The 26,651-nt window shown below is 42.4% G+C and overlaps 1 protein-coding gene across 14 annotated transcripts in view; it reads left to right on the top strand.

The window, feature by feature from the left end:
- LOC120048669 (carcinoembryonic antigen-related cell adhesion molecule 5-like) overlaps window positions 1-26,651 on the top strand; it is a 71,344-nt gene that overhangs the window by 38,775 nt on the left and 5,918 nt on the right. For 2 of the 14 annotated variants that reach the window (XM_038994793.1, XM_038994784.1), the window contains 7 exons: window positions 7,087-7,362; window positions 11,484-11,738; window positions 12,067-12,184; window positions 13,779-13,816; window positions 14,334-14,377; window positions 17,165-17,291; window positions 18,450-20,965. In XM_038994793.1, the coding sequence (XP_038850721.1) occupies window positions 7,087-7,362; window positions 11,484-11,738; window positions 12,067-12,184; window positions 13,779-13,816; window positions 14,334-14,377; window positions 17,165-17,291; window positions 18,450-18,631 (1,040 nt within the window). In that variant the 3' untranslated portion in view covers window positions 18,632-20,965. Of the gene's footprint in view, window positions 1-7,086; window positions 7,363-11,483; window positions 11,739-12,066; window positions 12,185-12,376; window positions 13,096-13,778; window positions 13,817-14,333; window positions 14,378-17,160; window positions 17,292-18,449; window positions 20,966-26,651 lie in introns of those variants that run through there. The other 12 variants (XM_038994785.1, XM_038994786.1, XM_038994791.1 and 9 more) reach the window with 12 other exon arrangements.

Here is a 26,651-nt window from a genome sequence, read left to right as displayed (position 1 = left end):
TCCTCTTTAAAAATGGAAGGGTACGGCCTCCCGGGTGGCGCAGTGGTCTAAGGCACTGCATCGCAGCGCCAGCTGCGCCACCAGAGACTCTGGGTTCGCGCCCAGGCTCTGTCGCAGCCGGCCGCGACCGGGAGGTCCGTGGGGCGACGCACAATTGGCCTAGCGTCGTCCGGGTTAGGGAGGGTTTGGCTGGTAGGGATATCCTTGTCTCATCGCGCACCAGCGACTCCTGTGGGGGGCCGGGCGCAGTGAGCGCTAACCAAGGTAGCCAGGTGCACGGTGTTTCCTCCGACACATTGGTGCGGCTGGCTTCCGGGTTGGAGGCGCTCTGTGTTAAGAAGCAGTGCGGCTTGGTTGGGTTGTGTTTCGGAGGACGCATGGCTTTCGACCTTCGTCTCTCCCGAGCCCGTACGGGAGTTGTAGCGATGAGATAAGATAGTAATTACTAACAATTGGATACCACGAAATTGGGGAGAAAAGGGGGTAAAAATTTTAACAATTTAAAAATAAAAAAAATTATGTAAGGGTACAAAGATTACATAATTATTGTTAAACATACATTTAAACAAACAAAATACATCCTTCTGGTGCCTGACATTTCATCCATGGTAAACAGCCTTCCTTTTCAAAACGCATTCAATCTGGATCAGAAAATGGAACATAAAAATAAAATCACACACAAGCTTCATTACAGCAAATAGACAATCATCACACTGACAAAGAGCACCGTGATAGGGGTCAGCATGATGAAAATGTCTGTCTCCCCTAGAGCCCTTCCTACACCAGTGACAGAGTCCCCTCTTTGGTCACTTCTTACACACAGAGTGGAACATGAGCTCTATATCTGGGTCTTTATGCTCAGGATTGGTGTCCCCATCAGAGAAGTAGTCAGGGAAATCATTCAGTTTCCAAATCAATCAAATGTATTTATAAAGCCCTTCTTACATCAGCTGATGTCACAAAGTGCTGTACAGACACCCAGCCTAAAACCCCAAACAGCAAGCAATGCAGGTGTAGAAGCACGGTGGCTAGGAAAAACTCCCTAGAAAGGCCAGAACCTAGGAAGAAACCTAGAGAGGAACCAGGCTATGAGGGGTGGCTAGACCTCTTCTGGCTGTGCCGGGTGGAGATTATAACAGAACATGGCCAAGATGTTCAAATGTTCATAGATGACCAGCAGGGTCAAATAATAATAATCACAGTGGTTGTAAAGGGTGCAACAGGTCAGCACCTCAGGAGTAAATGTCAGTTGGCTTTTCATAGCCAATCATTCAGAGTAGCTCTACCACTCCTGCTGTCTCTAGAGAGTTGACAACAGCAGGTCTGGGACAAGGTAGCACGTCCGGTGAACAGGTCAGGGTTCCATAGCCACAGGCAGAACAGTTGAAACTGGAGCAGCAGCATGACCGGGGACAGCAAGGAGTCATCAGACCAAGTGGGAGAGGGAGAGAGGGAGAATAATAACCCAATTAATTATCCAACCCAAATTTAGAATGGCATTGCTCAGTGATTCACGTTGGTTCTATCACTCAAAGTTAAAACCCTCAACTTAGCACACATTGGAACTAGCAGTGTGTACATTTAACATTCAGTATAATTATCCATAATTCTAGCATTAACTTTCTCATCACGGTGATAATTACAGGTCATTATTTCAATGCATTCGTAGTATAAATTACTATACATTTTGCAGTGTGTAGACCTCTACAGTCAACGTGATACCCCAATATGGGCAGTTGACCCCTCCCTCCCCGGCACTCAACCTTTGGCGTCTTCATTTTCTTCTTCAGATAGCTTTACAGTTTTGTATTCCCAATGGCACACATGTTCAAAGTGGATGGCCATTGATAATGTCTCTCACCTGAGCTGCCACTGTCCTTTACAGTCCATTATGTCTTGTCAACCAGTATACCATCAACATGAGAGAAGTTTGGAATGGATCTCTCTCCATGCTCACTCCACGTGGACTCCTGTCGCACTCCTGAGAGAACAGGCAGTTGATAGCATCGACTGTATACTGTGTACAGGTTGCTGGCTCAGACTCAGGTCACAGTCGAAGTGGTGAAGGGCCATACTGAACGCCATTACTTCAGCCGGTTAGAGGGGGTTTAGGTTCACACTGTTCTCGGTCAAATTGTCCCTTTCATGCATCTAGATACCATCTGTGGTCACCTTCGCCATAACCTTGAGAGAGGGCAGACCAGAACAACAGTTTAGTTTAGGGCATTTCTGACTCAAGAAATCCAGACAAATTATTTACTGTATGACAAATTATTACGTCTACCAATATTCTTAATACAAATTTCTAAGACACTAAGACACACCCCCATGATATCGACAACCTCACTGCAGAGTTACAGGGTCAAGGAGTTAGACGGCTAATTCTTAGGGAGAAATCTCAACCATCCAGCAGACCCAATCTGGTGAGATTTATATTAAAGCAAGACAGAAACAGAACAAACAGCCATACACTTCTGAATATATCATTTGATACCCACCTCAGGTGATATATATACAATGGGGAGAACAAGTATTTGAAACACTGCCGATTTTGCAGGTTTTCCTACTTACAAAGCATGTAGAGGTCTGTCATTTTTATCATAGGTACACTTCAACTGTGAGAGACGGAATCTAAAACAAAAAGCCAGAAAATCACATTGTATGATTTTTAAGTAATTAATTAGCATTTTATTGCATGACATAAGTATTTGATACATCAGAAAAGCAGAACTTAATATTTGGTACAGAAACCTTTATTTGCAGAGATCATACGTTTCCTGTAGTTCTTGACCAGGTTTGAACACACTGCAGCAGGGATGTTGGCCCACTCCTCCATACAGACCTTCTCCAGATCCTTCAGGTTTCGGGGCTGTCGCTGGGCAATACGGACTTTCAGCTCCCTCCAAAGATTTTCTATTGGGTTCAGGTCTGGAGACTGGCTAGGCCACTCCAGGACCTTGAGATGCTTCTTACGGAGCCACTCCTTAGTTGCCCTGGCTGTGTATTTCGGGTCGTTGTCATGCTGGAAGACCCAGCCATGACCCATCTTCAATTCTCTTACTGAGGGAAGGAGGTTGTTGGCCAAGATCTCGCGATACATGGCCCCATACATCCTCCCCTCAATACGGTGCAGTCGTCCTGTCCCCTTAGCAGAAAAGCATCCCCAAAGAATGATGTTTCCACCTCCATGCTTCACGGTTGGGATGGTGTTCTTGGGGTTGTACTCATCCTTCTTCTTCATCCAAACACGGCGAGTGGAGTTTAGACCAAAAAGCTCTATTTTTGTCTCATCAGACCACATGACCTTCTCCCATTCCTCCTCTGGATCATCCAGATGGTCATTGGCAAACTTCAGACGGGCCTGGACATGCGCTGGCTTGAGCAGGGGGACCTTGCGTGCGCTGCAGGATTTTAATCCATGACGGCGTAGTGTGTTACTAATGGTTTTCTTTGAGACTGTGGTCCCAGCTCTCTTCAGGTCATTGACCAGGTCCTGCTGTGTAGTTCTGGGCTGATCCCTCACCTTCCTCATGATCATTGATGCCCCACGAGGTGAGATCTTGCATGGAGCCCCAGACCGATGGTGATTGACCGTCATCTTGAACTTCTTCCATTTTCTAATAATTGCGCCAACAGTTGTTGCCTTCTCACCAAGCTGCTTGCCTATTGTCCTGTAGCCCATCCCAGCCTTGTGCAGGTCTACAATTTTATCCCTGATGTCCTTACACAGCTCTCTGGTCTTGACCATTGTGGAGAGGTTGGAGTCTGTTTGATTGTGTGGACAGGTGTCTTTTATACAGGTAACGAGTTCAAACAGGTGCAGTTAATACAGGTAATGAGTGGAGAACAGGAGGGCTTCTTAAAGAAAAACTAATAGGTCTGTGAGAGCCGGAATTCTTACTGGTTGGTAGGTGATCAAATACTTATGTCATGCAATAAAATGCAAATTAATTACTTAAAAATCATACAATGTGATTTTCTGGATTTTTGTTTTAGATTCCGTCTCTCACAGTTGAAGTGTACCTATGATAAAAATTACAGACCTCTACATGCTTTGTAAGTAGGAAACACTGCCAATTTTGCAGGTTATCAAATACTTGTTCTCCCCACTGTATATATACACTGCTCAAAAAAATAAAGGTAGCGGTCCTGCTGCTGGGTTGTTGCCCTCCTACGGCCTCCTCCACGTCTCCTGATGTACTGGCCTGTCTCCTGGACAGTTTGATTTCACAGAAGTGTGATTGACTTGGAGTTACATTGTGTTGTTTAACTGTTCCCTTTATTTTTTGAGCAGTGTATATAGAAGTATGAAACTTCAACCAATTTGGAGTAGTTTCAACCATTACCATCATTGCTTTTTTTCCATTTACAGGCAGGCATGTGAAAAAAAATCTATTTTCATATTTAACACATCAACTCACACATGACTCACATGACTCACAACAAACATCTGTCTGCAACAGGCACATTTCTAAGTATGCAACAGGTCAAATATCACTGTCTTCAGCAGTAAAGGGTAGCTGTCTGTGTCATTGTCCAAATCACACAGGACTATTGCTAAATTATAAACTGTTTCCTAATCATTAGTGTTTACCCAAACTATAAAATTAAGTAATTATAATTGGAAATTGTCAAACGTCTCTTACAGCCCGCTCTAGCCCAGCGGGCACCATATGCTTTCGCCAGCGGCTTATCTAATTGTCAGTCTCAAAGCTCAATCCTTCTATTCATTATTTAACCTTGTATTGAAACCTCAGCTTGTCCTCAGGGACAATGCAAATAGTCTGGGTAGCCATTAGATTAGCTGTTCAGGAGTCTTATGGCTTGGGGGTAAAAACTGTTGAGAAGCCTTTTAGTCCTAGACGTGGCACTCCGGTACCGCTTGCCATGCGATAGTAGAGAGAACAGTCTATGACTGGGGTGGCTGGGGTCTTTGACAATTTTTAGGGCGTTCCTCTGACACTGCCTGGTGTAGAGGACCTGGATGGCAGGCAGCTTAGCCCCAGTGATGTACTGGGCCGTACGCACTACCCTCTGTAGTGCCTTGCGGTCAGAGGCCGAGCAATTTTTCCCACAATTTTTATTTTTTTAACCTTTATTTAACTACTTACTTATCTTGCCAATGAAAAATGTGGGTAGAAGCTGTTAAGAAGCCTTTTAGACCTAGACTTAGCGCTCAGGTACCACTTGCCGTGCGGTAGCAGAGCAAACAGTCTATGACTAGAGTGGCTGGAGTCTTTGACAATTTTTTGGGCCTTCCTCTGACACCGCCTGGTATAGAGCTCCTGGATGGCAGGAAGCTTGTCCCCAGTGATGTACTGGGCAGTACGTTCTACCCTCTGTAGTACCATGTGGTCGAATGCCAAGCGGTTAGCATACCAAGCGGTGATGCAGCCAGTCAAGATGCTCTCGATGGTGCAGCTATAGAACTTGAGGATCTGAGGACCCATGCTAAGTCTTTTCAGCCTCCTGAAGGGGAAGAGGAGTTGTCATACCCTCTTCACGACTGTGTTGGTCTGACCATGATAGATCCTTAGTGATGTGGACAACGATGAACTTGAATCTCTCGACCCGCTCCGCAACAGGCCTGTTTCCTGTAGTCCACGATAAGCTCCTTTGTCTTGCCCACATTGAGGGAGAGGCTGTTGTCCTGGCATCACACTGTCAGGTCTCTGACCTCCCTATAGGCTGTCTCATCGTTGTTGGTGATCAGGCCTACCATCGGCAAACTTAATGATGGTGTTTGAGTCCTGCGCAACCACGCAATCGTGGGTAAACGGAGTACAGGAGGCCACTGAGCATGCACCCCTGAAGGCCTCCGTGTTGAGGATCAGCGTGGCGGATGTGTTGTTGCCTACCCTCACCATATGGGGGAAGTCCATGATCCAGTTGCAGAGGGAGGTGTTCACTTCCAGGATCCTTAGCTTAGTGTTGAACTTGAAGGGCACTATGGTGTTGAACGCTGAGCTGAAGTCAATGAACAGCATTCTCATGTAGGTGTTACTTTTGTCCAGTTGGGAAAGGGCACTGTGGCGTGCAATATAGATTTGTGTCATCTTTGGATCTGTTGGGGCGGTATGCGAATTGGAATGGGTGTAGGGTTTCTTGAATGTTGATGTGAGCCATGACCTTAATGTTGTTGGGCACAGGGACTATGGTGGTCTGCTTGAAACATATAGGTATTACAGACTGGGTCAGGTTGAAAATGTCAATGAAGACTCTCGTCAGCTGGTCAGAGCATGCTCTGAGTACGTGTCCTGGTAATCCGTCTGGCCTTGCAGCCTTGTGAATGTTAACCTGTTTTAAAGGTCTTACTCACATCAGCTATGGAGAGCATGATCATACAGTTACCCGAAACAGCTGGTGCATCACACACAGTTCAGTGTTTCTTGCCTCAAAGAGAACATAGAAGGCATTTAGCTCGTCTGCTAGGCTCGCGTCAATTGCCAGCTCTCGGTTGGGTTTCCCTTTGTAATCCGTGATAGTTTGCAAGACCTGCCACCTCAACATCAGAGCCGGTGTAGATTTTAGTACTGTGTTGACGTTTTGACTGTTTGATGGTTTTTCGGAGGGCGTAGCGTGTTTTCCTTCAGTGGCAGCTCTAGCCTTTAGCTCAGTGAGGATGAATCAATATGTTGTCATAGCTTTGAGAGCTCTTCTGCACCTATTACACTTCTAAACTTAATAATTCATATTTATGCACATTTTTTATATACTATGTGTGGGCCTTTACTTACTTTATCGTACACAAAGTTTAACATGTTGCATTTTCATTTCACTTGTGCTTTGTGTTTACAGGCAAGTGTTACTGTGACAAAATAAAACAATCTACATTATAAACTGGGTGGTTCGAGCCCTAAATGCTGATTGGCTGACTACCGTGGTAAACCACGGGTATGACAAAACATGTATTTTTACTACTCTAATTACATTGGTATGCAGTTTATAGTAACAATAGTGCACCTCGGGGGTTTGTGGTATGTGGCCTAAGAACAGTCCTTAGCCGTGGTATATTGCTTAATTGTAATCTAGGCTACAATCTGTTTTATCAATTCATATAATTTATATAACCATTTTCCTTCACAGAACCAATATCTGGTGCTAACATCACAACTACCCCAAACTCTTCAATCATCGAGGGAGGCTCTGTGAACTTAACCTGTGATGCTTCTGGCGCCATCATCACCAGAGAGTGGATGAAAGATGGTCACCCTCTGTCTGCTGGTGGCAACATAATCATCTCTGAGGATAAGAGAGTGCTGTCCATAAACCCTGTGAAGAGAACAGACAGTGGAGAATACCGGTGTAGAGTCAGCAACCCCATCAGCACCGCTAATGCTAAACACGGTCTCATTGTAAACTGTAAGTAGGCCTACTCTGCTATAAGCCTGGGGTTACAATTACTGTTTTTTAACCTTTTTTTGTTGCATTTAATATCTGACAGTCAGTGTAAATGCTGGATATGCAAGATATAATTTTTTTAATATATTCTTTATTTAATAAATAAACGTCCGCTCACTGTCAACTGCGTTTATTTTCAGCAAACTTAACATGTGTAAATATTTGTATGAACATAACAAGATTCAACAACAGACATAAACTGAACAAGTTCCACAGACATGTGACTAACGGAAATGGAATAATGTGTTCCTGAACAAAGGAAGGGGGGGTCAAAATCAAAAGTAACCGTCAGTATCTGGTGTGGCCACCAGCTGAATTAAGTACGCCTCCTCATGGACTGCACCAGATTTGCCATTTCTTGCTGTGAGATGTTACCCCACTCTTCCACCAAGGCACCTGCAAGTTCCTGGACATTTCTGGGGGGAATGGCCCTAGCCCTCACCCTCCAATCCAACAGGTCTCAGACGTGCTCAATGGGATTGATCCGGGCACTTCGCTGGCCATGGCAGAACACCGACATTCCTGTCTTGCAGGAAATCACTCACAGAACGAGCAGTATGGCTTGTGGCATTGTCATGCTGGAGGGTCATGTCAGGATGTGAGGAAGGAGGATGTCTTCCCTGTAATGCAAAGCGTTGAGATTGCCTGCAATGACAACAAGCTCAGTCTGATGATGCTGTGACACACCGCCCCAGACCACGACGGATCCTCCACCTCCAAATCGATCCCGCTCCAGAGTACAGGCCTCGGTGTAATGCTCATTCCTTCGACGATAAACGCGAATCTGACCATCACCCCTGGTGAGACACAACCGCGACTCGTCAGTGAAGAGCACTTTTTTCAGTCCTGTCTGGTGTAGCGACGGTGGGTTTGTGCCCATAGGCGACGTTGTTGCCGGTGATGTCTGGTGAGGACCTGCCTTACAGCAGGCCTACAAGCCCTCAGTCCTGCCTATTGTGGACAATCTGAGGACTTATAGAGGGATTGTGCATTCCTGGTGTAACTCGGGCAGTTGTTGTTGCCATCCTGTACCTGTCCCACAGGTGTGATGTTCGGATGTACAGATCCTGTGCAGGTGGTGCTACACGTGGCCTGCCACTGCGAGGACGATCAGCTGTGTGTCCTGTCTCCCTGTAGCGCTGACTTGGGCGTCTCACAGTACGGACATTGACATTTATTAGTCAGTAGAAAGGCCTCTCTAGTGTCCTAAGTTTTCATAACTGTGACCTTAATTGCCTACCGTCTGTAAGCTGTTGGTGTCTCAATGACCGTTCCACAGGTGCATGTTCATTAATTGTTTATGGTTCATTGAACAATTATGGGAAACAGTGTTTAAACCTTTTACAATGAAGATCTGTGAAGTTATTTGGATTTTTACTAATTATCTTGGAAAAACAGGGTCCTGAAAAAGGGATGTTTATTTTTTTGCTGAGTTTATATATATTTATTTCTATATGTGATATTTCATCTTTTTGATGTCTTCACTGTTATTCTACAATGTAGAAAATACATAGAAATGTCCTTATTTCTTTAAGAACAGCACATTTTTTTAGTCCATTTAAAATAAGTGAAATACGGTGTAGACATTTTGTGTTGTAAATGACTTTTATAGCTGGAAACAGCTGATTTGTAATGAAATATCTACGTAGGCGTACAGAGGCCCATTGTCAGCAACCATCACTCCTGTGTTCCAATTGCACGTTGTGTTAGCTAATCCAAGTTTCTCATTTTAAAAGGCTAATTGATCATTAGAAAAACCTTTTGCAATTATGTTAGCACAGCTGAAAACTGTTGTTCTGAATTAAAGAAGCAATAAAACTGGCCTTTAGACTAGTTGAGTATCTGGCGCATCAGCATTTGGATTCGATTACAGGCTCAAAATGGCCAGAAATAAATACCTTTCTTCTGAAACTCGTCAGTCTTTTCTTCTGAGAAATTAAGGCTATTCCATGTGAGAAATTGCCACAAAACTGAAGATCTCATACAACGCTGTGTACTACTCCTTTCACAGAACAGAGCAAACTGGCTCTAACCAGAATAGGAAGAGGAGTGGGAGGCCCCGGTGCACAACTGAGCAAGAGGACAAGTACATTAGAGTGTCTAGTTTGAGAAACAGATGCCTCACAAGTCCTCAACTGGCAGCTTCATTAAATAGTACCCGCAAAACACCAGTCTCAACATCAACAGTGAAGAGGCGACTCCGGGATGCTGGCCTTCTAGGCAGAGTTCCTCTGCCCAGTGTCTGTGTTCTTTTGCCCATCTTAATATTTTATTTTTATTGGCCAGTCTGAGATATGGCTTTTTTTTCCTTTCTTTTTTTTGCAACTGCCTAGAAGGCGAACATCCCGGAGTCGCCTCTTCACTGTTGACGTTGAGACTGGTGTTTTGCGTGTACTATTTAATGAAGCTACCAGTTAAAAATCTGCCGTTTCAAGCTACAATAGTCATTTACAACATTATCAATGTCTATACTGTGTTTCTGATCAATTTGATGGTATTTTAATGTCAAAATGTTTTGCTTTTCTTTCAATAACAAGGACATTCCTAAGTGACCCCAAACTTTAGAACGGATGTGTGTGTATATTAGAGGTCGACTGATTAGGATTTTTCAACGCCGATACAGATTATTGGAGGACCAAAAAAAGCCGATACAGATTAATCGGTTGATTTCTATATATATATTTGTAATAATTACAATTACAACAATACTGAATGAACAAATAAACCCTTTTATTTTAACTTAATGTAACACATAAATAAATCTATTTAGTCTCAAATAAATAATGAAACATGTTAAATTTGGTTTAAATAATGCAAAAACAGTGTTGGAGAAGAAAGTAAAAGTGCAATATACGCCATGTAAAAAAAGCTAACGTTTAAGTTCCTTGCTCAGAACATGAGAACATTTGATGGTGGTTCAATATTCCCAGTTCTTCAATATCCCCAGTTAAGAAGTTTTAGGTTGTAGTTATTATAGGAATTATAGGACAATTTCTCTCTATACCATTTGTATTTCATATACCTTTGACTATTGGATGTTCTAATAGGCACTATAGTATTGCCAGCCTAATATCGGGAGTTGAGAGGCTTGAAGTCATAAACAGCATTGCTAAGAGCTTCTGGCAAACGCAGTAAAGTGCTGTTTGAATGAATGCTTACGAGCCTGCTGCTGCCTACCACCGCTCAGCCAGACTGCTCTATCAAATCATAGACTTAATTATAATAAACACACAGAAATACGAGCCTTTTGGTCGTTAATATGGTCAAATCCGGAAACTATAATTTCAAAAACATGTTTATTCTTTAAGTGAAATACGGAACCATTTTGTATTTTGTCGAACGGGTGGCAACCCTAAGTCTAAATATTACTGTTACATTGAAAGCCTTCAATGTTATGTCATAATTATGTAAAATTCTGGCAAATTAATTACGGTCTTTGTTAGGAAGAAACACAGTTCGCAACGAGCCAGGCAGCCCAAACTGTTGCATATACTCGGACTCTGCTTGCACTGATTGCAAGAGAAGTGACACAATTTCCCTAGTTAATATTGCCTGCTAACATGCATTTATTTTAACAAAATATGCAGATTAAAAAAAATATTGGAAAACTGTTGGAAAACCATTCCAGGTGAAGCTGGTTGAGAGAATGCCAAGCGTGTGCAAGCTGTCATCAAGGCAAAGGATGGCTACTTTGAAGAATCTAAAATATTTTGATTTGTTTTACACTTTTTTTGGTTACTACATGATTCCATATGTGTTATTTCATAGTTTTGATGTTTTCACTATTCTACAAAAAATAGTAAAAATAAAGAAAAACCCATGAATGATTATGTGTGTTCTAACTTTTGACTGGTACTGTGTATGTGTGTATGTATGCATGTATTATATGTATGTATATATATGTATTATATATATGTATTATATATATATATATATATATATATATATATATATATATATATATATATATATATATATATATATATATGTGTGTATATATGTTTGAGTGTGTAACATCACACTGATTACCAACTAATGAACACATGGCTACCTCTAATTGGAACTGGTGATCTGTGTTACAGATGGACCTGATGGTATGGAAATAATGGGTCCATCTGAAATAGAAGTAGGACAGAAGATTACATTGACCTGCTCTGCTGACTCCATACCGACTTCTAGTTACACCTGGGTGCTTAACGGGACAGAGATACCTGGACATTCACCTGAGTTCACTAAAGAGAAGAGTGAATACTCTGACAGTGGGGATTACACCTGTACAGCAACAAATAATGTCACTGGAAACAAAACATCTGTGGTCCATAAACTGTCAGTAAAAAGTAAGTCGATAGTAATTACATTTTTAAGAATCTCCAACTTGCATAGCATACAGTAGGCTGTTTCACATTGTAAATATGTATACTGCTGTCGTTTTGACACCATAGAGATATCTATTTTAAAACCTGCTGCTGATATGCTATGTAAGAATGTTCCATTTAGAAAACTTGATGCCAGATTCAATCGTATCTGTTTTGCATTTCAAACTTGTTTAGAAATAATGCCATTAGGTGTATTTATTGTAATTGTTACCCAGATGCACTGTACGGCTTGTTCACTGTGTGTAGCGTTTCTCTCATCTGTGTATGGTTCTCTCCCTGGTTTCTGCAGCGGAGGGCTCTCTATCTCAGGGTCTGTCTGCTGGTGCCATTGCTGGGATTGTGATTGGAGTATTGTTGGTTTTGGGAGTGGCAGTTGGTGTGGCGGTCTACTTCATGAAGATAAAGGGGTGAGGGAAGATTTTTTTAAATTTATTTTTCTTTCTGAAATGACAGTTTGAAATCAGATTTACTTGATTTAGATAAATAATGACTACAAAGTATTCTTTATCAACTTCTTTTATGAAAAAGTTTTACAATTGAATCCATTTCACTTAAGTATATCACTTATTGTATTCTTTGTTTTGGTCTTGGGGCTTCAGCTTGTCTCCCATACCAACAGCCTGAAATGTGGGTCTGTGCATACTTTACTATCTGTCCCACATATCCTTTCTCTGTATGGTGTCTTTGGGTTAAATTGATTGGGTTAGCTTTGAAATAGCTTTCATAGCTAAATGCTGTTTTGTCAGATAACCAAATAGTTAGCAGTTGTTTTAAGATACCATACAGTAAATCAATGAAGTCTCATTTGTTTCTTGCTCAATTCTCTGTAGTATCACCCACCTGTAAATCAGTCTATCTATGGCATAAAGCATTTGGTAACCAACCTAAGGGCCAAATCGGAGGTGTATAGTAAGGCTCAATCTAGAAACGGAGTATAACAGTAGTATACATGTATATTGAAAAACAGCGCAGGCCCAATAGTATTTGAAGGAGAATCAGTTCTAAATGCCACTGCAATTTTCTATGTGGTTAATGGTTTACTAGTCAGAACCCACAGATGGAAATCACAACTGTATGCAGTATTAACAGGAAGAAAGGGGGAAAGTATTAGCTTTGTGGCATATGTCCTTGACCTCTGACCCTCAGGTTTCCGTGTCTCTCTGACCCATAGCTGAAACTAAAACAGATGTTTGTAAATGATAAGTCTGCCTGTATCCTAATGTACTTTAACTCATGGAATGTATGTTTTTTAAATTTGTATTTAACCTTGATTTAACTAGGCAAGTTAGTTGAGAACAAATTCTTATTTACAATGAAGGCCAAGGAACCATGGGGTAACTGCCTTGTTCAGGGGCAGAACGACAGATTCTCACCTTGGTGTTTCGAACTAGCAACCTTTCGGTTACTGGCCCAACGCTCTAACTCCTAGACTACCTGCCGCCCCAAACCTGTTAGAGGCCATGGAGAGATTTCTAAAGTTGGGTAATCAATTATGAATTTCTGTGTTTTCACCATTTGTTTAGAGACCATTTACTGTGATAGAGCCCTCTCCAAAGTTGTCTCTGTTTTAACTCCAAGGTATGGCTTTTCAAGTAACCAAACACACAATTCTGGAATCAGATATGAGATGAGTTATAATAAGAGAGGGGTTCAAAATAAATAGTAAAAAACATGTGAAGTCTGTGTAAAGGTCAATTGAAGGGCAGTTGACCATTTCCTAAAGGTCATTATAGATTAATAACAACCAAAGTATTGCTCCGCCGCGTGAAGAGGAGATATTCTGTTGTTTACAGTAAAATGAGTTGATAATCTGATAACAGATTGACCCTCCCTGTATTTGGCTGGCAGGGCTGGTTGTCAATGGTTGTTATGAACAAATGTTATTCTACAGAATTTGTTGGTGGTTCAATGTTGAGCACTTGCCTCATCTAAATTAGCTACATGTGTCTCTGCAAATAATAATTTCCAAAAGATACTGACTGCTTCCTAATTTATATTTAGTTTCTTCAAGAAAGAATCCTCCAGGAGTGTTGGCAACAGTTAAGTATGAGTTCTGTTTCTCACATGCATCTATTGATTTAGTAAATGAATAATTGATGTATATTTCTACGTAATGACCTTCTGGTCTCCATCTACTTCTGCTCTGTCTACTAACAATCTCTAATAGTCAGTTGATCTCCATATCTCTACCCACTGGTTGAATCAATGTTGTTTCCACGTCATTTCAATGAAATAACATTGAACCAATGTGGAATAGATGTTGAATTGACTTCTGTGCCCAATGGGTCTGTTCCCAGCTCTAAATAGCTAATTTCCTCTGTCTACGTAGGCAAACAATCTCTCTGCTCATGCTAACCATAATCTTCTACACAGACACACAAAATATGAACTAACGATAACCTACTAATCTTAAGCATTATGCCTGTAATCTAAGGCAATGCTTTCAATGAAGGTGTGCGTATAGACAATCAAAGTTGATCAGTGCTTCATGATTGTGAAGCCTATATGCTGTAATGTACAGTCCCATCTCTAACTGCTGTTTGTGTGTCATCTCAGCAGGTAAAAGCTCTGCTAACGGAGGGGGACCAGGAGGAAACCAGGTACTATGCATTTAACTGTCAAATATTTCTCTTTTCATAGCTTCCATAGTACATTTGTTTATCTGATATGGATGTCAAATCAAATCAAAGTTTATTTGTCACTTGCGCCGAATACAACAAGTGTAGACCTTACAGTGAAATGCTTACTTACAGGCTCTAACCAATAGTGCAAAAAAGGCATTAGGTGAACAATAGGTAGGTAAAGAAATAAAAACAACAGTAAAAAGACAGGCTATATACAGTAGCGAGGCTATAAAAGTAGCGAGGCTACATACAGACTCCTGTTAGTCAGGCTGAGGTAGTATGTACATGTAGATATGGTTAAAGTAACTATGCATATATGATGAACAGAGAGTAGCAGTAGTGTAAAAGAGGGGTTGGTGGGTGGGACACAATGCAGATCGCCCGGTTAGCCAATGTGCGGGAGCACTGGTTGGTCGGCCCAATTGAGGTAGTATGTACATGCATGTATAGTTATAGTGACTATGCATATATGATAAACAGAGAGGAGCAGCAGTGCAAAAAGAGGGGTTGGGGGGGTTGGGGGGGCTCACAATGCAAATAGTACGGGTAGCCATTTGATTACCTGTTCAGGAGTCTTATGGCTTGGGGGTAAAAACTGTTGAGAAATATTTTTGTCCTACACTTGGCACTCCAGCAACCAGCCAGGATGCTCTCAATGTTGCAGCTGTAGAACCTTTTGAGGATCTCAGGACCCATGCCAAATCTTTTCAGTCTCCTGAGGGGGAATAGGCTTTGTCGTGCCCTCTTCACGACTGTCTTGGTGTGTTTGGACCATTCTAGTTTGTTGTTTATGTGAACACCAAGGAACTTGAAGCTCTCAACCTGCTCCACTACAGCCCCGTCGATGAGAATGGGGGCGTGCTCGGTCCTCCTTTTCCTGTAGTCCACAATCATCTCCTTAGTCTTGGTTACGTTGAGGGATAGGTTGTTATTCTGGCACCACCCGGCCAGGTCTCTGACCTCCTCCCTATAGGCTGTCTCGTCGTTGTCGGTGATCAGGCACTCCGACACTGTTGTGTCGTCTGCAAACTTAATGATGGTGTTGGAGTCGTGCCTGGCCATGCAGTCGTGGGTGAACAGGGAGTACAGGAGGGGACTGAGCACGCACCCCTGGGGAGCTCCAGTGTTGAGGATCAGCGTGGCAGATGTGTTGCTACCTACCCTCACCACCGGGGGTGGCCCGTCAGGAAGTCCAGGAACCAGTTGCAGAGGAAGATGTTTAGTCCCAGGATCCTTAGCTTAGTGATGAGCTTTGAGGGTACTATGGTGTTGAACGCTGAGCTTTAGTCATTGAATAGCATTCTCACATAAGTGTTCCTTTTGTCCAGGTGGGAAAGGGCAGTGTGGAGTGCAATAGAGATTGCATCATCTGTGGATCTGTTTGGGCGGTATGCAAATTGGAGTGGGCCTAGGGTTTCTGGGATAATGGTGTTGATGTGAGCCATTACCAACCTTTCAAAGCACTTCATGGCTACGGACGTGAGTGCTACGGGTCTGTAGTCATTTAGGCAGGTTGCCTTTGTCTTCTTGGGCACAGGGACTATGGTGGTGTGCTTGAAACATGTTGGTATTACAGACTCAATCAGGGACATGTTGAAAATGTCATTGAAGAAACCTGCCAGTTGTCCGGCACATGCCCGGAGCACACGACCTGGTAATCCCTCTGGCCCCGTAGCCTTGTGTATGTTGACCTGTTTAAAGGTCTTACTCACATCGGCTACGGAGAGCGTGATCACACAGTCGTCCAGAACAGCTGATGCTCTCATGCATGCCTCAGTGTTGCTTGCCTCGAAGCGAGCATAGAAGTGATTTAGCTCGTCTGGTAGGCTTGTGTCACTGGGCAGCTCGCAGCTGTGCTTCCCTTTGTAGTCTGTAATAGTTTGCAAGCCCTGCCACATAAGATGAGCGTCGGAGTCGGTGTAGTATTATTCAATCTTAGCCCTGTATTGACGCTTTGCCTGTTCGATGGTTCGTCGCAGGGCATAGCAGGATTTCTTGTAAGCTTCCGGGTTAGAGTCCCGCACCTTGAAAGCGGCAGTGCGAATGTTGCCTGTAATCCATGGCTTCTGGTTGGGGTATGTACGTACAGTCACTGTGGGGACGACGTCCTCGATGCACTTATTGATAAAGCCTGTGACTGATGTGGTGTACTCCTCAATGCCATCGGAAGAATCCTGGAACATGTTCCAGTCTGTGATAGCAAAACAGTCCTGTAGTTTAGCACTTTTTTTAAGTTTCCCTGCATTAAAGTCGCCGGCCACTAGGAGCGCCGCCTCTGGGTGAGTGGTTTCCTGTTTGCTTATTTCCTTATACAGCTGTCTGAGTGTGGTCTTAGTGCCAGCATCTGTCTGTGGGGGTAAATAAACAGCCACGAAAAGTATAGCTGAAAACTCTCTGGGCAAGTAGTGTGGCCTGCAATTTATCACAATATACTCTACTTCAGGCGAGCAAAATCTAGAGACTTCCTTAGATTTCGTGCACCAGCTGTTGTTTACAAATATACACAGACCGCCCCCCCTCGTCTTACCGGAGTGTGCTGTTCTATATTGCCGGTGCAGCGTATATCCCGTTAGCTGAATATCCATGTCGTCATTCAGCCACGATTCCATGAAACATAGGATATTACAGTTTTTGATGTCCCGTTGGTAGGATATTCGTGATTGTACCTCGTCTAGTTTATTGTCCAATGTTTGCACGTTGGCAAGTAGTATTGATGGTAACGTCAGCTTTCCCAATCGCCTTTTCCGGGTCCTGACCAGGCAGCCGGCTCTTTGTCCTCCGTACCTGCGTCGCCTTCTCTTGCAAATAACGGGGATGATGGCCCTGTCGAGTGTTTGGAGAATGTCTTGTGCGTCTTGCTTGTTGAAGAAATATCTTCGTCTAATCCAAGGTGAGTGATCGCTGTCCTGATATCCAGAAGCAATTTTTTGCCGTAAGATTTTTTGCAGAAACATTATGTAAAAATAAGATATAAATAATGCGAGAAAAAAAAACACATAATAGGACAATTGGTTGGGCGCCCGTAAAACTGCTGCCATTTCTTCCGGCGCCATTTTAGTTATGTAGGCTAATATGTAATACCAATGTTTACTACATCCATTATTGACATACTGCAGGTGCACAGATAAGCGACTGGCCTGGTTTTATTATTTTGATTCTGCCATTTTGAGTAAAAACAGCTGCACACTGGGCTACTAGTACTGTCTCATAGCCAGACAAGCTATCAGAGATCCTGATCACAATAGTAAATATCAGCGTTGTGTAAGACTGAAGAAAATAATGTAATGACGATAATCACCGATAGCCTTGTCACAGTGTAGATAAAGATTGGTCAATATAATAGTTAGCCTAACTATTACAATCATATATATGTTATATGTCTCCTGGCGTCTACTAACAAACAGTCTGGCCTTTGTCCAGGTTTATAACCTCATGTCATTATAGTGATGAGTACACTTCCAGGCAGGGGCAGTATGTGTGTTCTGTTTACTGTAAGGCTGAGGGACTTTGCTCCAGGAAGAGAATATTGTATTGAGCTTACACACCTTTTTATTGTGAAGTATTTAAAATAGATAAAACGGTTTCCTTGGCCACTCAGTTCAGACAAACATACTTCTGTCAAGTGCCACGAGCTATGTGTCATTTTGGCTGCAATTGAATCTCTCCTGAACCTCTACCGAAAGAGATATGAGAAACCTTCTTTGTAATCAACACCACTGACCTCTTTTAAGATAACAATAGAAACACACCAACCTGTGTATAATGAACTAGTCTGGCAACTGGTTCACTAGCTGTGTGACACACCTTCACTCCTAGCATGCAAGGCTAGTAATAACCACATAGTTTGAGGGGTTATTTCAAGCTCCCTGCCCTCAAGAAGTACAATAAATAACCAAAAGCAAGTTGACTGAACTAAGTCTTTGTAGTTTTACACTGCTCTGGTGCTTATAGCTCTAGATGTCAGGCAATATAAGTAGGCACCTGAGTTTTTCCTGGTCAGGTCATGGTCAGGACTTAACAAGGACATGTCTCTCCTCTCTCCTCCTAGGACCTGAACTATGCAGACATCACACAATTCCAGAAGAGGGATGGTGGGTCAGTTCAGCTGGGGAACCTGGGTACTTCCTCCACAGAGTACGCTCAGGTCCGAGTCAACAACCGGCCTGGTCAGCCTGCCGAACCACCCACCTACAAATCCCACCATTCCTAGGTGAAAAAGCCTGGCCTTAAGCCTGCCCCCGACGCTGCCTCCACCATCTACTCAGACGTTCGAAGGAAAGGACCACGCCTCCCTGTCAATCATCTGGACCAGTTGGGGTCAGTCAGGGTGACCAGACCTGTTCAGACATGGTCAATGAAGCCCCACAACCTTCTCTGTGTCTGTGCCAACCAAATGTTTTCTAATACTGTATCCCTTATTAGGCCTTACAGATCCCTGGACAAACAAAAATATCAGTTGACCCCTTAGCTATTATCAATTGATTGGGTGCTCATCTGTTTTATAATTTGCGCTCAACTAATTAGTAAAGAAATTATATTTTATTGATAATGTCGTAATAGATCATCAAAACGTGACAGATCGTGAATATTTGTATGACACAAAAAATACAGCTACATACACAATGTGCCATAAACCCTCTACAGCAGGGATCATCATCTAGATTCAGCCGCGGGCCAATTTTTGTTGTTGTTGAATGGATGGTCTGGGGGGCGGGAACATAATTATAAATATTTTGTAGACTGAAAATGTCCTTCAAGAAGCCCAAACAGATATAATGTTTGACTAAAACATAATAATTTCAAACCTTGCTTACATTTATTTGTGTATAATCATGTGTCTCTCTATAATGCTTGGGAATACTTGGGAACAGATTTCTTAAATTGAAATCACTTGGAGCGGATTCCTTGTGTTTTTCCAGTCTTATGTCCAACAACGAAACTACAAATTTATAAAATTTAAAACATTTGCTTGGAGGGCCAAATGAGACCACCTGCGGGCCAAATTCGTGGGAGGTTCTACCTAATATCATATGGAATTGTTTTAAGATGGTCATACTAAGGATAGTTTAGCTATTTGAGTTTGAATTTTAAGACTGCTTAAAGATAGTCTCTCTTACTGCTCTTTTCAGTTCTAATACATACTGTTGAGGTGACTGGAGGCCTATTATACCACAAATTGGGAAAAGCATTAGCATGCATCCCATGGTTTAGCAGAATAGCAACATAGAGGAACACCATCTCTCAGGGTGACGTGGGTACCATTGCCCTGGTCATTTGCATGTACGGTGTACATGATACCTTTATGTACTGTTATATCATAAAAGGGAAATTAAATAACCCTGTGTGCAGTATGTGTAAAGGATCGATACTATGTCTGTTTTGTTTATTAGCAATATATGGCTCTCTCACAGTTGCTTTGTTTCTCTGGTTATATTTTTTTAGTGTACAGGATGTACATTCAGGAATTATTCGTGTTAATAATTTCCCTATGGCTATTTGATTATTAAAACAACAGTAACAAGATAGGAATTAAAGATACTATATTACTTATTTCTGACAATCTTCTCTGTAAGTTGAAATGAACGAAACCAACAATGGTTATGTCGGTGACAAGGCTCAGTAGCACATCTATCATAGAACTACCTTTATTTTTGCTTGTGGACAACATAGTCCCAACCATGCCATGGGAAGTTGTTAAACACTGCACTACCCATTTAGCTTTGATAATAAAGCTGTATTTATTATTAAGGACATTTTCTACAATGATGCTTTAACCTGAAACTTCCTTCAGCAACTTATATCAAATTGTGTTGGTCACATAGACATGGTTAGCAGATGTTATTGTAAGTGTAGCGAAATGCTTGTGCTTCTAGTTCCGACAGTGCAGCAATATCAACAAGTAATCTAACAATTACACAACTACCTACTATAGTTTTATGTTTAAATTATTAAATGAATGTACAGTGTGTGAGAAAACAGGCTTGATTTACAGTAAGATACATTTGTTAATCTTTATAATTGCCAGCTTTATTCTGGTTTGTTGTGGTTCAAAGCATTTTTGGTATTTGTGAATCCACCTATGTTTGAGTCATTATGTATTTTCAGCAAAAATAGTGTCTGTATGCTTAAGCGTTGTTTATTTAATGTCAAATGTACTGTACATGATTTAGTGCCATATCTACTCCCAAACCAAACATTCCAGTCTATCTACTCCCAAACCAATCATAGAGTCGTTATGTACAAACACAGGGGAAGGCACAGCATGTGTAGTGTTATGCTCCAACATCAAAGGCCCTCTTGTTCAACCCTCTCAATACACTTAGTAGTTCCTTTATACTCATGAATCCATTGGTTCCTATGATGTAAATGTGGGCTTGTCATTGAAGTTTTACTGTTCCTCCTGTTGACTGGTACTGTACATACTGAACATGATTATTATGCATAATGAATTTTAGACTTGTCTGCCTTTAAAAAAAGAGGAATACAACTTTGTTTTGAAATAATTGCACTTTTATGGAAGAATTAGAATTTTTATTCCAATAAATTATATTTGCTGTAACATGGCCAATGTTTCTGTATTGGATTGGCAGGGAATAAGCACATGGGGCTCTGTTTTCAATTTGCTGTGTAGTACAGAAAAGTTACTTTCAGACTATTTTGGGTCTAAATGGTTTTTACTAAAGAACATATCAGTAACATATTCTACATTTTAATAATTAACTGTAATGAATGAGGTCCATGTATAATGTTAAAGCACTTGTCTCTTTTAACAGTGTAATATTTCTGGAACTTCCTTGTTGAATATTTTAAAGGGCGTCTCTCTTTTAAAGGGCAATTCCGCCACTTCAATCACATATTTATTATCTCCAGCACCAAACCAGTATCAACATATATCAAAACCTATGAAAGGTCCTAAAAAATGCTTCTTTGTGACATCACTTGGGAGAATTCTAAGTTTCTGGCCAGGGGGAGGGTATTTTCTTGCTCCAACGTCGCCTCAAATTTCACATGGTTTGAAAATCACTGTTTGAGGATGTCATCAGGTAGACTTTTTAACTTAATATATTTTTGTACAGAACTTAGAAATGTGACGTTTTCATATATGTAGACACTGGTATTGTTCTGGAGATAATGAAAATGAGGTTGAAAATTGGTGGAGTTGCCCTTTTAACAATGTAATTCTTCTGGAACCTTCTTGTTGAATATACACCTGCGCACACACACACACACACTCTTTCTTTCTTTCCCTCTCACATGAGTTTGGATATGTTTTACATTCATTAGTAAAGTGAATACACATCTGTCTCTGAAGCACAAAGATGCAGGTATACGGTACATTAAATTTGACATTGGGTTTCACAGAATGCAAATTAGAGGTCGGACATGTGACTGTAGGGGAAAAGGCTCATGAACTATTTTGAAAGGGAGACAAAATGCTAATGTTTTGGTGTGTATTTCTATCCATATATATGTTGACTCATACAGGTCGTCACCATAGCAGAGTGTTTGTTTATTTATTTTTTGCACTATCAAAGCTCATTAAAGATTGAAAAAACTAAATTTATACAAATAGAGTTCAGTTTTAGTGCTCTCTTCATTCGGGGCCTGTAAAACACACCAGACAAAAGGTTTTTATTACAGACAGAAATACTCCTCAGCATCCCCCACCCACCGTCAGACAATCCCACAGGTGAGGAAGCCGGATGTGGAGGTCTTGGGCTGGTGTGGTTACACGTGGTCTGTGTTTGTGAAGCTGGTTGGACGTACTGCCAAATTCTATAAAACAACATTGGAAGCAGCTTATGGTAGATAAATGAACATTCTGTTCTCTGCCAACAGCTCTGGTGGACATTCCTGAAGTCAGCATGCCAATTGCACGCTACCTCAACTTGAGACATCTGTGGCATTGTGTTGTGACAAAACTGCACATTTAAAGTAGCCTATTGTCCCCAGCACAAGGTGAACCTGTGTAATCATCATGCTTTTTAATCAGCTTCTTGATATGCCACACCTGTCAGGTCGATGGATTATCTTGGCGAAGGAGAAATGCTCACTAACAGGGATGTAAACTCAATTTTTGGGAAATTTCTGGGATCGTTTATTTCAGCTCATGAAACATGGGATCAACATTTTACATCTTTGTGGGCTATACTCGGCCTTGTCTCAGGATGGTAAGTTGGTGGTTGAAGATATCCCTCTAGTGGTGTGGGGGCTGTGCTTTGGCAAAGTGGGTGGTGTTATATCCTGCCTGTTTGGCACTGTCCGGGGGTATCATCGGATAGGGCCACAGTGTCTCCTGACCCCTCCTGTCTCAGCCGCCAGTATTTATGCTGCAGTAGTTTATGTGTCGGGGGGCTAGGGTCAGTCTGTTATATCTGGAGTATTTCTCCTGTCTTATCCGGTGTCCTGTGTGAATTTAAGTATGCTCTCTCTAATTCTCTCTTTCTCTCTTTCTTTCTCTCTCTCGGAGGACCTGAGCCCTAGGACCATGCCTCAGGACTACCTGGCATGATGACTCCTTGCTGTCCCCAGTCCACCTGGCCGTGTTGCTGCTCCAATTTCAACTGTTCTGCCTGCGGCTAAATGCTGGTCATTTATGAACATTTGAACATCTTGTCCATGTTCTGTTATAATCTCCACCCGACACAGCCAGAAGAGGACTGGCCACCCCTCATAGCCTGGTTCCTCTCTAGGTTTCTTCCTAGGTTTTGGCCTTTCTAGGGAGTTTTTCCTAGCCACCGTGCTTCTACACCTGCATTGCTTACTGTTTGGGGTTTTAGGCTGGGTTTCTGTACAGCACTTTGAGATATCAGCTGATATAATAAGGGCTATATAAATACATTTTATTTGATTTGATACATGTTGTGTTTATATTTTTTAGTTCAGTAACCATATCAATATTCACATCAATAACGAAAAGCAAAACACATTCACAGTAAACAAACACATTCAGTAAAAAGGTCCTCAATCAGCCTTTTGAATTTCCCTAGAGATACCTATTCATCCAATTTTAGAGAGCTTTGGAGATTATTCCACAAGTAAGGTGCAAAAAAAGTAACTTTCATACCATACTTACAACCAATAATATAGTGGCACAGGAAGTATAAACAATACTGTCATACTGTACAGTGCTCTAGCTGTGGAATCACTCCAGGAGACAATGGATCAAACTGTATAACAGTATGAAGGTTGTAAAAGAAGGATATTGGTGTCATTTTTTTGGTTCAGTTCTGGTTTTGTTTTCTTATTTTCAGAAGGCCAAATTGCATCGTGGGTTTCAGCAGTGAAAAACAGTTTGCAGAACTATTTGTGGCTTTTCATGAGAAGAGACAAAAGTAACATTCTTGACCAAATATACATGTGCCCTTTATATCAGACCCATAGACAGGCAGTTACTGAAAGTGTAGTTGGCGTAGCAGTCGGACGTGTGTTTGTCTTGTCTTGGCTCGTGTAAATAGTCGTTTTCCTCGTTTTTTCCCGTATATATTTCGTATATATTTTAATCTCACTTTCCATCTACGAACTGAATATACTTTCCTGCAACCTGCCTCACCCAATGTGGTACGGACCTGCTATTTTTACTAGCTGGTAGTCAGTTAGCCACTGATAGCGGCCTTCACCGTTAACTTGGACACCAGCCAGCTTCAGCTCGGTCAATACCTGCCAGTTTGCACAGCGCGATATCAACCAAGAGCATATCGGACTGCTTTTTCTCTACCACAACACCGGATTCCTATCGCAAGCTCTGGACCATTACACCAGATCAGCACAGCTAGCTAGCAACAACAGTGGCTACTGTTGGCTAACGCGTCTGTCCCGAAGCAAGCACCAGCCTGCAGAGTACTGTCAAACTATCCAGGTCTGTGCCCAAACATTTTGAGCTTCTACTTTTAAAAATCCACCTTTTCTAGAAATAAGTCTCTCACCATTGCCGCTTGTTATAGGCCCCCCTCAGCGCCCAGCTGTGCCCTGGACACCATATGTGAATTGATTGCCCGCATCTATCCTCAGAGTTTGTACTGTTAGGTGACGTAAACTGGGATATGCTTAACAACCCGGCCATCCTAAAATCTAAGCTAGATGCCCTCAATCTCACACAAATTATCAAGGAACCTACCAGTTACAACCCTAAATCCGTAACCATGGGCGCCCTCTTAGATAACATCCTGACCAACTTGCCCCTAAATACACCTCTGCTGTCTTCAACCAGGATCTCAGTGATCACTACCTCCTTGCCTATGTCCGTAATGGGTCCACGGTCAAACGACCACCCCTCATCACTGTCAATCGCTCCATAAAACACTTCAGCGAGCAGGCCTTTCTAATTGACCTGGCCCGGGTATCCTGAAAGGATACTGACCTCATCCCGTCAGTAGAGGATGCCTGGTCGCTCTTTAATTAAAGGTGCTTTCCTCACCATCTTAATAAGCATGCCCCATTATAAAAATGTAGAACTAAGAACATATATAGCCCTTGGTTCACCCCAGACTTGACTGCCCTTGACTAGCACAAAAACATCCTGTGGTGTTCTGCATTAGCATCGAATAGCCCCTGCGATATGCAACTTTTCAGGGAAGTCAGGAACCAATATTCACAGTCAGTTAGGAAAGATAAGACTAGCTTTTTCAAACAGACATTTTTATCCTGTAGCACTAATTCCCAAAACTTTTGGGACACTGTAAAGTCCATGGAGAATAAGAGCACCTCCTCCCAGCTGCCCACTGCACTGAGGCTAGGAAGCACTGTCACCACCGATAAATCTACGATAATCGATCATTTCAATAAGCATTTTTCTACAGCTGGCCATGCTTTACACCTGGCTACCCCTACCCTGGCCAACAGTTCTGTACCCCCCGCAGCAACTTGCCCAAGCCCTCCCCATTTCTCCTTCACCCAAATCCAGACAGCTGATGTCCTGAAAGAGCTGCACAATCTGGATACCTACATCAGCAGGGGTAGACAATCTGGACACTCTCTATCTAAAATTATCCGCCGAAATTGTTGCAACCTCTATTACTAGCCTGTTCAACCTCTCTTTCGTATCGTCTGAGATCCCCAAAGATTGGAAAGCTACCGCGGTCATCCCCCTCTTCAAAGGGAGAGACACTCTAGACCCAAACTGTTATAGACCTATAGCCATCCTGCCCTAGCTTTCTAAAATCTTCGAAAGCCAAGTTAACAAACAGATCACTGACTATTTTGAATCCCACCGTACCTTTTCCATTATGCAATCTGGTTTCCGAGCTGGTCATGGGTGCACCTCAGCCACACTCAAGGTCCTAAACCATATCATAACCGCTATCGATAAAAGACAATACTGTGCAGCCGTCTTCATCGTCCTGGCCAAGGCTTTCGACTCTGTCAATCACCGCATTCTTATGGGCAGACTCAATAGCCTTGGTTTCTCAAATGACTGCCTCGCCTGGCTCACCAACTACTTCTCAGATAGAGTTCAGTGTGTCAAATCGGAGGGCCTGTTGTCCAGACCTCTGGCAGTCTCTATGGGGGTGCCACAGGGTTCAATTCTCGGGCCGACTCTTTTCTCTGTATATATCAATGATGTCGCTCTTGTTGCTGGTGATTCTCTGATCCACCTCTACGCAGATGACACCACTCTGTATACATCTGGCCCTTCTTTGGACACTGTGTTAACAAACCTCCAAACGAGCTTCAATGCCATACAACACTCCTTCCTTGGCCTCCAATTGCTTTTAAATGCTAGTAAAACTAAATGCATGCTCATCAACCGATTGCTGCCCGCACCCGCCCGCCCGACTAGCATCACTACTCTGGACGGTTCTGACTTAGAATATGTGGACAACTACAAGGTGTCTGGCTAGACTGTAAACTCTCCTTCCAGACTCACATTAAGCATCTCCAATCCAAAATGAAATCTAAAATCGGCTTACTATTTCGCAACAAAGCCTCCTTCACTCATGCTGCCAAACATACCCTCGTAAAACTGACTATCCTACCGATCTTTGACTTCGGCGATATCATTTACAAAATAGCTTCCAACACTTTACTCAGCAAACTGGATGTAGTCTATCACAGTGCCATCCGTTTTGTCACCAAAGCCCCATATACTACCCACCACTGCGACCTGTAAGCTCTCTTTGGCTGGTCCTCGCTACAGATTCTTCGCCAAACCCACTGGCTCCAAGTCATCTATAAGTCTTTGCTAGGTAAAGCCCCGCCTTATCTCAGCTCACTGGTCACCATAGCAACACCCACCCGTAGCACGCACTCC

The sequence above is a fragment of the Salvelinus namaycush genome, chromosome 5 (assembly GCF_016432855.1).
Source record: "Salvelinus namaycush isolate Seneca chromosome 5, SaNama_1.0, whole genome shotgun sequence".
NCBI lineage: Eukaryota > Metazoa > Chordata > Actinopteri > Salmoniformes > Salmonidae > Salvelinus > Salvelinus namaycush.
This window is presented reverse-complemented; position numbering and strand designations above follow the sequence as displayed.